The 13,011-nt window shown below is 48.0% G+C and overlaps 1 protein-coding gene across 22 annotated transcripts in view; it reads left to right on the top strand.

Moving 5' to 3' along the window:
- The first annotated feature begins 5,279 nt into the window (after window positions 1-5,279).
- Window positions 5,280-13,011, top strand: part of NELL2 (neural EGFL like 2) — a 382,878-nt gene continuing 375,146 nt past the window's right edge. For 14 of the 22 annotated variants that reach the window (XM_087873276.1, XM_034404437.3, XM_087873280.1 and 11 more), the window contains exons 1-2: window positions 5,280-5,862; window positions 6,221-6,349. In XM_087873276.1, the coding sequence (XP_087729402.1) occupies window positions 5,805-5,862; window positions 6,221-6,349 (187 nt within the window). In that variant the 5' untranslated portion in view covers window positions 5,280-5,804. The remainder of the gene's footprint in view (window positions 5,863-6,220; window positions 6,350-13,011) is intronic. The other 8 variants (XM_087873278.1, XM_034404441.3, XM_034404443.3 and 5 more) reach the window with 1 other exon arrangement.

The raw sequence follows: 13,011 nt of genomic DNA, 5'->3' as shown, positions 1-13,011 counted from the left end.
TTAGAGAAAATCATTATAAAATGCTACACAGGTGGTATCTAGCACCAGCTAGGTTAGCAAAAATGTTTCCCAATCTCTCAGCCACCTGTTGGAAATGTGGAAAAACGGTCGGCACCTTCTATCATCTATGGTGGACCTGTCCAGAGACCAAAAGGTTCTGGTCAAAAATTCGATATTGGCTTTGTGAAATAACGGGACAGGAAATAGTTCTATCTCCAGAAATCTTCCTTCTGGATATAACCAGAGACGGCTTCAATAACAACAAAACTCAACTCATAATCCAGATTACAACTGCAGCTAGACTAGCCTTTGCGAAACACTGGAAAAATAAATCCATATCCTCAGAAGAAATACTAATAAACAAAATCCTAGAGTGCGCAGAAATGGCAAAATTGACGAGTGAGATAAATAATGAAGAGAAATCTAAATATTATGAAGTATGGGGAAATTGGTATAATTGGTTGAAGAACAAGACAAAAACATGATTTTAGGATATGATTTGTTAAGTACTTGAAATATGAGCTATATTGCATAGAATATGGAACAGCTAAGGATGAAGTTTATTTAACGTATGATTCCGTAAATTGTACAAACACTGTACCTCTGAAGGAAATAGAGATTGTATATTTTCTTTTATAATGGAAAAATTTAATAAAGTATACATAAAAAAATAAATAAATTACTTTACTTGCTAATTGCAATAGCTGGCCTTGCTCCTATACAGTGTCCTGTTCCCCCCCCCACAGTATTTTTAACTTGGTTGTTGTTGCCCATATGAGTTATGAGAAAAACAGTCTGAAAAATTCAGTTTAACATAGTACCTAAATATGGCTTGCAAAATTTGAGGCAACCCCACCTTTATGTACTTGAGTACAATGGGCTGTGTATTCTCATTAGGCATTAACTTGATTAGGAATGGATATTTAAGCAGACAGAACACTGATTGAGACCCATTGATTTGTGCTACAGAGCTCAGCTAGAGGGCAGCAAAGCCAGAGGAACAAGTACTGGAGGGAAAGCCCTAGGAATTGCCATAATTCACTGATAAACTTACATGCAGAAGGTCTAGGGTCTGAATCCTGATAGAATTGCCCCAATCTGGAGTAATTTAGCCTCTGCCAGTTACTGTAGATTAGTTATCTTCAACCCCATACCATCTATATAAACTGGACTAGAGCTTTTCTTATCTTCATATATAACTCAACAAATGGAGGGTATAATATTTATTTATTTATTTATTTATTGAATTTCTATACCGCCCTACTCCCGAAGGACTCAGGGCGGTGCACAGCCATGAAATAAAACACATAGATATACAAAATTTAAAATCGAATAAAATGAATTAAATAAATTTGGCTGAATTAATACCCAATTTAAAATACCCATATTTTAAAATCCATTAAAAATTTAGAATTTACACTTAAAAGGGAGAAGATTTAGGCGAGGCCAGCTTGATGAAACAAAAGCGTCTTCAACTCGCGGCGGAAGGTGCGCAGATCCGGAATCCTCCGTATCTCTGGGGGGAGCTCATTCCAGATCGTCGGTGCCCCCACAGAGAAGGCTCTCCCCCTAGGGGCCGACAGCCGACATTGTTTGGCCGACGGCACCTGGAGGAGCCCCTCTCTGTGGGAGCGTACTGGTCGGTGGGAGGCTGTTGATGGTAGTAGGCGGTCCCGTAAGTAACCAGGTCCCAAGCCATGGAGCGCTTTAAAGGTGGTAACCAGAACCTTGAAGCGCACCCGGAAGACCACCGGGAGCCAGTGCAGCTCGCGCAGGAGAGGTGTTACATGGGAGCTCCATGTTGCTCCCATAACCACCCATGCGGCCGCACTCTGCGCCAGTTGGAGCCTCCGGGTGCACCTCAAGGGGAGCCCCATGTAGAGAGCATTACAATAGTCCAGACGAGAGGTGACGAGGGCATGAGTGACTGTGCGTAACGAGTCCCGATCTAGAAAGGGACGCAACTGGCGAATCAGGCGAACCTGATGAAAAATCCTCCCGGTCACGGCCGTCAAGTGCTCTTCTAAAGACAGCCGTGAGTCCAGGAGGACGCCCAAGTTACGAGCCCTTTCCATGGGGGCCAATGATTCGCCCCCAATAGCCAGCGATGGCGCCAGCTGACTATATCGGGACGTCGGAAACCACAGCCACTCGGTCTTGGATGGGTTGAGCCTGAGCCCGTTTCTCCCCATCCAGATCCGCATGGCCTCCAGGCACTGGGACATCACTTCAAGGGCATCGTTGGGGTGGTCCGGGGTGGAGATGTACAGCTGGGTGTCATCAGCGTACAGATGGTACTTCACCCCGAAACCACGGATGATCTCGCCCAGCGGCTTTACATAAATGTTGAACAGAAGGGGCGAGAGAACCGATCCCTGCGGCACCCCACATATAAGGGGCCTCGGGGTCGACCTCTGCCCCCCTGTCAACACAGACTGCGACCGGTCAGAGAGAAAGGAGGAGAACCACCGTAAAACGGTGCCTCCCACCCCCAACCCTTCCAGCCGGTGCAGCATGATACCATGGTCGATGGTATCAAAAGCCGCTGAGAGGTCTAACAGGACCAGGACAGAGGAACAACCCCTGTCCCGAGCCCTCCAGAGATCATCAACCAACGCGACCAATGCCGTTTCCGTGCTGTACCCAGGCCTGAAGCCCGACTGGAACGGATCTAGATACGACGCTTCATCCAGGTACTGGGGTAGCTGTCGCGCAACCACACTCTCAACAACCTTCGCAACGAAGCAAAGGTTGGAGACTGGACGATAATTAGCCAATACTGCCGGGTCCAGGGAAGGCTTCTTGAGGAGAGGCCTCACCACCGCCTCTTTCAAGGTGGCGGGAAAGACACCCTCACCCAACGAAGCATTTATAATCCCCTGGAGCCAGCCTCGCGTCACCTCCCGGGAAGCCAGCACTAACCAGGAGGGACACGGGTCCAACAAACATGTGGTCGCGTTCAATCTACCCAGAATCCTGTCCACGTCATCTGGGGTCACAGGATCAAACTCATCCCAGATAACAGTCTCAAGACCTGTCTCCGTCACCCTCGCTGGATCTATCCCGTCAGAGTCCAGACCTGCCCGAATCTGAGTGATTTTGTCATACAGATACTGAACAAAATCCTCGGCTCTTCCCTCCAAGGGGTCCTCCCGCGCTTCCTGGTGGAGCAGGGAGCGGGTCACCCTAAACAGGGTGGCCGGGCGATTATCTGATGATGCAATAAGAGCAGTAAAATGAGTACATTTTGCTGCTTTTATCGCCACTAGGTAACTCCTAATATAAGATCTTACCAGTGTTCGGTCAGATTCAGAAAGACTAGCCCTCCAACAGCTCTCTAGGCATCTTTTCCGGCGCTTCATCTCCCTCAGCTCCTTGGTGAACCAAGGAGCCAGGCGAGATCGGCGCCGGGTCAGAGGCCGCAAAGGCACGACTCGATCCAAGGCTCCAGCAGCCGCCCTATCCCAGGCGGCCACTAGGTCCCCAGATGAGGCGTGAGCCAGAACCTCCGGGATTGGCCCAAGCTCCATCTGGAACCTATCAGGTTCCATCAGGCGCCTGGGGCGGTACCATCTTACCGGTTCCGCCTCCCCGCGGTGGGGTGCTGCGGTTCGAAGGTCAAGGCGAAGGAGCGAGTGATCTGACCATGACAAGGGCTCGATGACTATATCCCCTATCTCGAGATCACTCAACCACTGTCCAGAGACAAAAACCAAGTCCAGTGTGTTTCCCCCAGTGAGCGTAGGGCCATGAATTAGTTGGGTCAGGTCCATGGCTGTCATGGAAGCCATGAACTCCCGAGCCACCTCAGACGCCTCACCCACGGATGGCAGGTTGAAATCCCCCATGACCATAAGTCTGGGGGTATCAACCGCCACCGCGGCAATAACGTTGAGTAGCTCGGGCAGGGCTGCCGCCACGTGGCAGGGAGCCAGGTACGTGATCAGCAAACCCATCTGAACCCCATGGCCCCACTTCACAAGGAGGGACTCACAACCAGCTGTCTGAGGTACAGTGGTCTCCCTCGGCCTAAGGCCTTCTCTAATAATAACCGCTACTCCCCCACCCCTCCCCTGTGACCTTGGCTGATGGAATGCGTGGAAACCTGGTGGGCACATTTCTACCAGAGGGACCCCTCCCTCTGGGCCCAACCAGGTCTCCGTAATACCCGCCAGGTCCGCTCCCCCCTCGTAAACAAGATCACAGATGAGGGGGGCTTTATTTACTACAGACCTGGCGTTGCACAACATCAGACGAAGGCCCGGGCCCTGAAGGTCTGTACTACCTGGAGAACGGGTGGAGCCTTGGGGGCCGGAGCACTCTACCGCTTGAAGACAGCGGGTGCGTGCTCCCTTAACATGATATGGCCCCCTGCTCCCGCCATATCTACCCCTCCCACACACAGTACCGATGGTGAAAGCATAGTCTGGACCAACTCGACCCCCTCCGGATCCCCCACCACCCCCGCCGAACGTCCTGGCCAAGCCCGACTCTCCCCCTAGTGGGTTATCCCCCAAACCCACAATCCTAATTCCAATCCCACCCCCCTCCCCCCTCCCCGAACCCCTTAAAAGTTTAAACAAGGACAATTTTAATCATAATGGGTAACACGACCATATCCTGAGGGTGTATATAAAGGACCGAGGATATATAAACCTGATCTTAGATAGACTTTAGTTATCCGGGGAGTACAAGCAGGGGTGAAATCCAGCAGGTTCTGGAGAACCGGTAGCGGAAATTTTGAGTAGTTCAGAGAACCAGCAAATACCACCTCTGGCTGGCCCCAGAGTGGGGTGGGAATGGCGATTTTGCAATATCCTTCCCCTGCCACATCCACAAAACCGGTAGTAAAAAAATTTGGATTTCATCACTGAGTACAAGCAGTTTCTTCGGAGCTCCACCCACACACTTGTATCTTTTCTCCACAGTTTCCAGATCACACGAGAATTCTGGGACCTGTCCCAATGTGTTTCTTTAGTCATGGTAAATTGAATGAATGGAGATGCGCACCGAGGTTCTTACAGGTAAAAGGGGATGAAGATGGGCTGTTCTCCAACTGCACTCCAACTCACTGTAGGAATTTGCAGCTTTAGATCAATAGAGGGTTGCGCGCTGTGTGAGGACCGAATGGGGACGAATGCGTCTTTGGCAAAAAAAGCGAACCCGGGAACGAAGCCCACGAAGAGGTCCAACAGGAAAAGGATTCCCCGGTTGTCGTCGAGGAGCGCGGGAAGTGCCTTAGGGTGCCTCCCTCTCACCGCCCACCCGTCTGTCATCACCGGCCGCAACCCGCCTCCTCTTCCAACCTGTCGCCGCCTCGGCCCCTTCTGATGCTGCGAGGAGGAGCCTGAAGCCTCGCCAGCGCTGTTAGATAGAGCGGCGGCTCCTGCTGCTGCTATTGGTAATGGCTGCGGGGCTTGGCGAGGAAGTCTGATGGGAGAGAGCGAGCTAGGCGCGCCTCTTCCCCACGCTACTCGCCTCGCTTCCCACAGGGAGCTCCCGGCACTACCCCATGCGCGACGCGCTCTCCGGCTCTTTCCCCCCACTGTTTTAGGGACAGGGCCGGCTTCGGGCTTTGCGGCGCCGGGGCTGTTGCTGCTCTCGGCTTGATACGCCCGGGAGGATGCTGCGAGCTTTGGGGCTGGTTCCGATCTCGTTGACCTTCGCTTGCAGGAGCCTCAGTTTTTCCTGAGAGAAAAGAGCCTCCGCGAGAGAAAGCTCGGGAGGCTTCGGGCATTGCTTTTTTCGCCGCGATCCGCTCCGGAGGAGGACTATGGACTGATCGCCGCTCCTTCTCTAGTCCTATGGAGTCCCCGCCGGTATTCGCGAGCACTTTGTGCCTGCTCTTCTGCCTGAGCTCAGGTAAGGGCAAGGAGCCGAGGGTTCCTCACCAATTCCCCTTCCTCCCCAACCCCCGCGCGGTGCCTTTGATCCGGCCGGCTCTTTGTTTCTCATGGGGAGAATTGGGGTCTGTCTCCGCCACTGAAGAGGTCGGGAGGAGAGTTGGGAGCCAACATCAGACCCCCAGAACTTTGCCAATGGACCGCACGAAACTAGGTCTCGTAGCCTGACTGGTGGGTGCGGCTGATCCAAGGGGATCTCCAGGGGATCTCGGGTCGTGGGTAGTTAGAAAGAAGAAAATCGGGGTCGGGGGAAGAAAGCGACGGAGGGAGAAAAGTTGCCCCCATTACGTTGTAATCTTTTATTTTTCTGGATTCAGTTTTCGGCATTGGCGTGGACCCTTCGATGCAGATTGATGTGCTGAGCGAGTTGCAATTGGGGGACTCTGTGGCTGGAGTGCGGCAAGTTCCGGGACTGCACAACGGCAGCAAAGCGTTCTTCTTCCAAGGTAGGGACGCCCAGCCTTTTTGGGTTGCAGCGGTGGCCGAGGGCTGATTCTCCGGGAAGGATCGGCTGAGTCCACCTAAACAATCGCAGAGCTTGCGGACTGAGGCATTTGATTGAACTTTTTGAATTAATTTTGAAGACAGGCGCTATTCCACTGGGCTCACCAGGCAAGATTTGCTCAGCAAGGATTCTCCCAGTGTTTTTAAAGCATCGCCTAATTCCTATCCCCCGCCCTTCCATTCACTTTTGTAGCTCTTCTTTGATTGATAGACGTTTCATTAAAGGTTAGCAGGGAATATAGTGGCAGATGGCTTATTTTACTAGCCATAGAAAGCCTTGCATAATAAATACAGATTAGTTTAGGCAGGCTGAAATTGGTTTATTTGCTAGGACAGGCTAAGCTTTTGGTTTAGTTGTGGCTTATAAGAAAATGCTGGCAATAAGTACACTACAGTCTATATCAGGCATTGCAAATGTTTTGCATAAATGATGACAGTCACTCTTACATAAATGTAAGACAAGTGTAACTTTATAAAACAAATGTAAAACAAGTGTTTTCACCTGTCAATAAAAATGACAGCCTTTTTCAGATTGGGGTAGAATCCAAAAACCCAACCATTTTCAGATTTTGATAATGAACTATTCCAGATATTTTTAGAGGTCACCAGGTTGCAAAAGGCAAGTCCATAGCTGCCCACATAATCACTGGAGGTTCTGTAGACACTGTTCTTCTACAGATCAACCAGAGTGTGTCACTATAACCATTATCATAGAATATTCTGGGCTTTTAAATAGAAAGATTGATACATGCTATTTTTATATAGAGGAAGCCCCATTGCCCCAAGATCTACAATAACTGCCATTCAACAGAATGAAAATCTCAAAAGTCAGCTTTGGGACTAGTAACACAAACACTTCAGAATGGTGCTCACTGTTGTAAGGAATAGATTTCTTCTTGTCTTTTCTTTAAAGAAAAAAAAATAATGGATTTTTTTTTTTTCATTTTAGGAGTTTTAACATTTGTTTTTGTTTTGCTTCTACTATCCCTTTTTATTCTTCCCCAAATCAAGTCATTCAGTAGAAGCGTTCATTTTTACTTCCTATCTATTCCTACATACCACTAATCTCTGGTGCATCATAGGAAGTGATATAAATTTTTCATCTTGGATGAAAAATAAATGAATATATAGAGGCATCTGCCCTACCTATTTTGATTCTTATTGCTGCCATTTTCTGATTCTCAAAGTTCTGAAAATCTGTGTAATTTCTTGCCCAAATGATGGCAAATAAAGATCTGTAGGCATTCAAGAATATTCCTTACCGAAGCTAGGCATTTTGCTTAACATATATTAGTGCTTTACAGATAATTGTAAACTGATTCCAAAATCTGGGTAGATGCCTGGAGATCTTATTGCTTCATACAGAGAGAAGAGTGATTGTTCCATGTGCCAATAGTGACATGCTACATAAAAATTGCCTGCTATTAAGGAAATGTCTCTTTCTCTGTTGTCCTACCCCACCACAAAAGAGAGAAATCTGGAATGAAAGACAAAACAGGAATTGGATTACCTCTAAGTATTCAAGACTGTTATCTGGTTTTTCATTGCTGAACTGTACTGTATGTTATACAGAACAAATTAAGACTGATTAAGGAATTGGGAAAATGTAGTCAATAACATTGGGGCCATATAAAATTGTTCTGCCATGCAAATCTGCTTTGTCCTGCTATTCTTGGAGTAATGTCAATTGGTCAATGTAAAAAACCAATCAGATGTTTCTTTGTGATGCAATCTCATGAAACTCATTAACTCTGTGCTGATCAGCTGTGTAGACCTGGCCATATAGCCAATACAGTATTTCTGGCTTCATTGCCTCTATTGGGATTATTTTTGCATTAATTATTCCATTCTTGTGTTTATTTGTGTATTTCAGTGTGTGTGTGTGTGTGTGTGAGAGAGAGAGAGACAGACAGAGATAGAGAGAAAGAGGAGAAAGAGGGAAGGAGGGAGGAAAGTGACTACTTCTTTTGTCACTGAGAAATCTGTCAGGCTTCCCTTGTTTGGCAACAAAAACAAGCAAGCAAGCAAGCAAGCAAACAAACAAACCCTTTGAAGAATAGATCCCAAGGCAGCAAATTTTCAGATAAATAGGCATAAATAAAGTTTATTTATGCAAAGTTTCAAATAAATTATACAAAAGTAATATAGCTATTGTAAATGAATCTCAGTGATTTGGTATCAAATATATAGTGAAATTAAGACTTAAATTCTTTCATTTTCCTCCTGCCTATATAAAGTGGCATCTGTCTTTAGTAACAAACAGATCTGGTATCAGACTGTTTGTTTTTGACCAAGTGAGCTCTCACTTCACCTCCCACTTCAAGAGCAATTATTTCTATCCACTTTAGCTAAGGAAATTTAGTGCTTCTTTCCTCCCTCTTTTTCACATAACTAAGTCAGCAAGAATCTGTAATTTTTCTGCAGATTCTCTGCATCTGTTGAGGTTGAACAGCTCTCCTCCTTTCTCTACCCCTCCGGGGAACTTGGATGAAAAGTACTATCTCTTCCCTTCTCCCATCCTAAAATGTCATTTTTCATATGGAGAGAAGAGAGAAATCAATCTTTATATCTTCCAGAGAAATAACTACAAGTGGGCAGTTTCTGATACTACAATTGCTTGATCAGATGCAATTCCCAGATCAAAACTCATCCCTTCAGGATCTGGTAAAGCTGGGTGGGAGGAAGGAAACTGCTTATTGCAATTTGGAGATCAGAGGCAGGCAAGGAAAGAATATTCATTTCAGAAATGTATTCACTTATTATTCTCCCACCCTTCCGTCCCCATTCAGAAGTTTGTCCTGCAGAAGGTTTCTGGCTGGCAGTCAACATATCATCTACCAGACCAAGTGCCTTTTTCTTCAGGGTTTGAATTGCTAACAAGTGTTATAGGAGGACTGAAGGGCCAATTAGGAGGCTTGGACATATGTGGATATGGCAAATGGAATTGGTAAAGAATATGGAATTCATGGACATTTTCTGTTGCTTTCCAGATTCTATATTCATTTCTGCCAAATCATATATTTTAATTTGCTCTTTTTCATTGAGATCCCAAAATATATTCCATTTTGAATTCCTCACCCAGCTGAGATTGGAATCTCAGCATGAGAACCTTAGCATGAAAGATATTCAAGGACCAAAACAGAATACCGGGAAGTGGATATACTTCTATTATAGTTGGATGTTGCAAATAAAAAAGTAATTGGATTAATCTAAACTGATATATTGAAAGGACCACTAAATTTGGCATTGTAGATTTTTTGCTGGTTCCAGGGACACATGAAAAGGAGTGACTAGTGAGCAATGTGCAATCTTTATTTATTTATTTTATTTTATATTGGATTTCTATACCGCCCTTCTCCCTGAGGACTCAGGGCGGTGTACAGCCAGATTAAAAAACATGCAGAACAAATATTAAAAACAATTAAAAGATATATAAATTTGGCCCAATTAAAACTCATTTACCAATTAAAAACGTTTAAAACATTTAAAAACAGTTAAAAATTTCATCTTAAGCCAGCCCGGCTTGTTTAAATAAATGGGTTTTAAGGGCGCGACGGAAGGCACTGAGGTCTTGGATTCTCCTTATCTCTGGGGGGAGCTGATTCCAGAGGGTAGGTGCCCCCACAGAGAAGGCTCTCCCCCTGGGGGTCACCAGCCTACATTGTCTGGCTGATGGCACCCCGAGGAGGCCCTCTCTGTGGGAGCGCACGGGTCGATGGGAGGTCGTTGGTAGCAGCAGGCGGTCTCGAAGATAGCTAGGCCCTATGCCATGGAGCGCTTTAAAGGTGATAACCAACACCTTGAAGCGCACCCAGAAGACAACTGGGAGCCAGTGCAGCTCGCGCAGGAGCGGTGTTACATGGGAGCGCCATGCTGCTCCCGTCACTACCCGCGCTGCTGCGTTCTGGACCAGCTGGAGCCTCCGGGTGCTCCTCAAGGGGAGCCCCATGTAGAGAGCGTTGCAATAGTCAAGGCGAGAGGTGACGAGGGCGTGAGTGACTGTGCACAGGGAATCCCGATCAAGAAAGGGCCGCAACTGGCGAATCAGGCGAACCTGACAAAAGGTCCCCCTGGTTACAGCCGTCAGATGTTCCTCCAAGGACAGCTGCATATCCAGGAGGACTCCGAGATTGCGAGCCCTCTCTGTGGGGGCCAATGACTTCGCCCCCAATAGTCAGTGATGGAGTCAACTGACTATATCGGGATGCCGGGAGCCACAGCCACTCAGTCTTGGAAGGGTTGAGCTTGAGCCTGTTCCTCCCCATCCAGACCCGTACAGCCTCCAGGCACTGGGACATCACTTCAAGGGCATCGTTGGGGTGGCCTGGGGTGGAGATGTACAGCTGGGTGTCATCAGCGTACTGGTGGTATCTCACCCCAAAGCCACAGATGATCTCACCCAGCGGCTTCACATAAATGTTGAACAGAAGGGGCGAGAGGACCGATCCCTGCGGCACTCCACAAATGAGAGGCCTCGAGGTCGACCTCTGCCCCCCTGCCAACACAAACTGCGACCGGTCGGAGAGAAAGGAGGAGAACCACCGCAACACGGTGCCTCCCACCCCCAACTCTTCCAGCCGGTGCAGCATGATACCATGGTCGATGGTATCAAAAGCCGCTGAGAGGTCTAACAGGACCAGAACAGAGGAACAACCCCTGTCCCGAGCCCTCCAGAGATCATCAACCAACGCGACCAATGCCGTTTCTGTGCTGTGCCCAGACCTGAAACCCGACTGGAACGGATCTAGATAAGATGTTTCCTCCAGGAATTGCGGAAACTGTCGTGCGACCACACTCTCAACAACCTTCACCATAAAGCGAAGGTTGGAGACAGGACGATAGTTGGCCAATATTGCCGGATCCAGGGACGGCTTCTTGAGGAGAGGCCTCACCACCGCCTCTTTCAAGGCGGTGGGGAAGTAACCCTCACTCAACGAAGCGTTGATAACACCCTGGAGCCAGCCTCGTGTAACCTCCCGGGAAGCCAGTACCAACCAGGAGGGACACGGGTCCAGTAAACATGTGGCCGCACTAAGTCTCCCCAAAATCCTGTCCACATCATCAGGAGTCACAGCATCAAACTCCTCCCAGATAACATTCTCAAGACTATTCCTCGTCACCCTGCCCTGATCTACCCAGTCAGAGTCCAAATCCCCCCGGATCTGGGCGATTTTGTCATACAGGTATTGTCCGAAATCCTCCGCCCTGCCTTCTAAGGGATCCTCCCGCACTCCCGGATGGAGCAGGGCGCGGGTCACCCTAAACAGGGCGGCCGGACGATTCCCTGATGACGCAATAGAGGCGGAAAAGTCCCCAGTAGACTATCATCACCAAGCCTTCCTGATGACAATAGTCAGCAATACACTTATAGGAAGCTTTGGCAGGATTAATATGTTCTTTGAGGAGCTAGTAGCTGTGGAGCAGGGGTGTTAAACTTGCGTCATCACAATGGCATCACATGACATATCAGGACTTCTTCCCCATTCACTAAACTGGGCATGGGTGTGGTCAGCACATGACGCATCTGGCCCGCAGGCTGCGAATTTGACAACCCTGCTGTAGACAATATGTGGCATTGGAGTGAAGAATTAAGGAGTTAATATTGGGAAAGCTATAAATTGCTTGAAAATGTGGCATGTATTTAGAATATGAAGCTGTCATATGAGAATTCAGCCACAGGCAATAGTTCAGACCAGTTGTCTTACTGGTAGTTCACAGTGAAAGTGTTATTCCAGGATTGAATAGGTCCTTTATGTATCCCCATGAGCTTGTGGTTGATGTATCCAAGAAAAATAGAGGTTAATATCTAAATATTGGAGGAGGGAATGCACTTCCAAAACAAGCTGAATGCTAATTGAACAAGTTGAATGCTATTTGAGAAGGTAATTGGGGACATCTTAGTACCAAAAAATATAGCAGATGAGTAAACAAGCATTCTGCTTGACTTTACTGCAATCAGCATCCCTTAGTAAAAGTAGCCTTTCACTTCAACCAAATGGAGTCGAGTTTTATTCCTTAGGAGATCAGATTGTGGCAGGTCTGACATTAAGCAGAATCTGCAACTGTGGACAACCCAGAGAGGACATCATCTTTACCGTGGGGACCATGCACACAATGTCGACTCAAGAGAGCAACCAGGAGGAAATTGAATGCTGGGAGGAGCCCTCATCCAGGCCCCTTCTCAAGCTGGATCTCTCTGAGTGGATGAGAGCTGAGGAGGGATGCAGTGACCTGCTGAGACCCAGGTGGTCCCTGGACATCAGAAGGAAGGAGGATTTGGAAGAGAAGTCCACAGGGATGACTTTTACTCACGGAAGCCACAGCTGCCACCACTGGGAACAGAGGATGGAACTGAAGGAGAAGGAGGAAAGAATGGGAGGAGAGCATGGATAGGCCAACTGGACAATGGATGAAGTGGGGGGATTTATGTGGGGGGGAGGCTTTCAAAAACCTCAAGTTGCACAAAACCCTTGCTTCCCAGGCAAATGATCAGCCACATTCAGCCTCAGCAACTGATGGGGTGATTGCATCCACTGCAGCTGGATCTGCTGGATCTAAACCAGCAGCAGCCTCTGCAGTTCCAGCAGATGGAGGGGTTGCCCAG

This window comes from Pantherophis guttatus, chromosome 7, assembly GCF_059756535.1.
Source record: "Pantherophis guttatus breed Tessera chromosome 7, ASM5975653v1, whole genome shotgun sequence".
In the NCBI taxonomy this organism is placed as follows: Eukaryota; Metazoa; Chordata; class Lepidosauria; order Squamata; family Colubridae; genus Pantherophis; species Pantherophis guttatus.
This window is presented reverse-complemented; position numbering and strand designations above follow the sequence as displayed.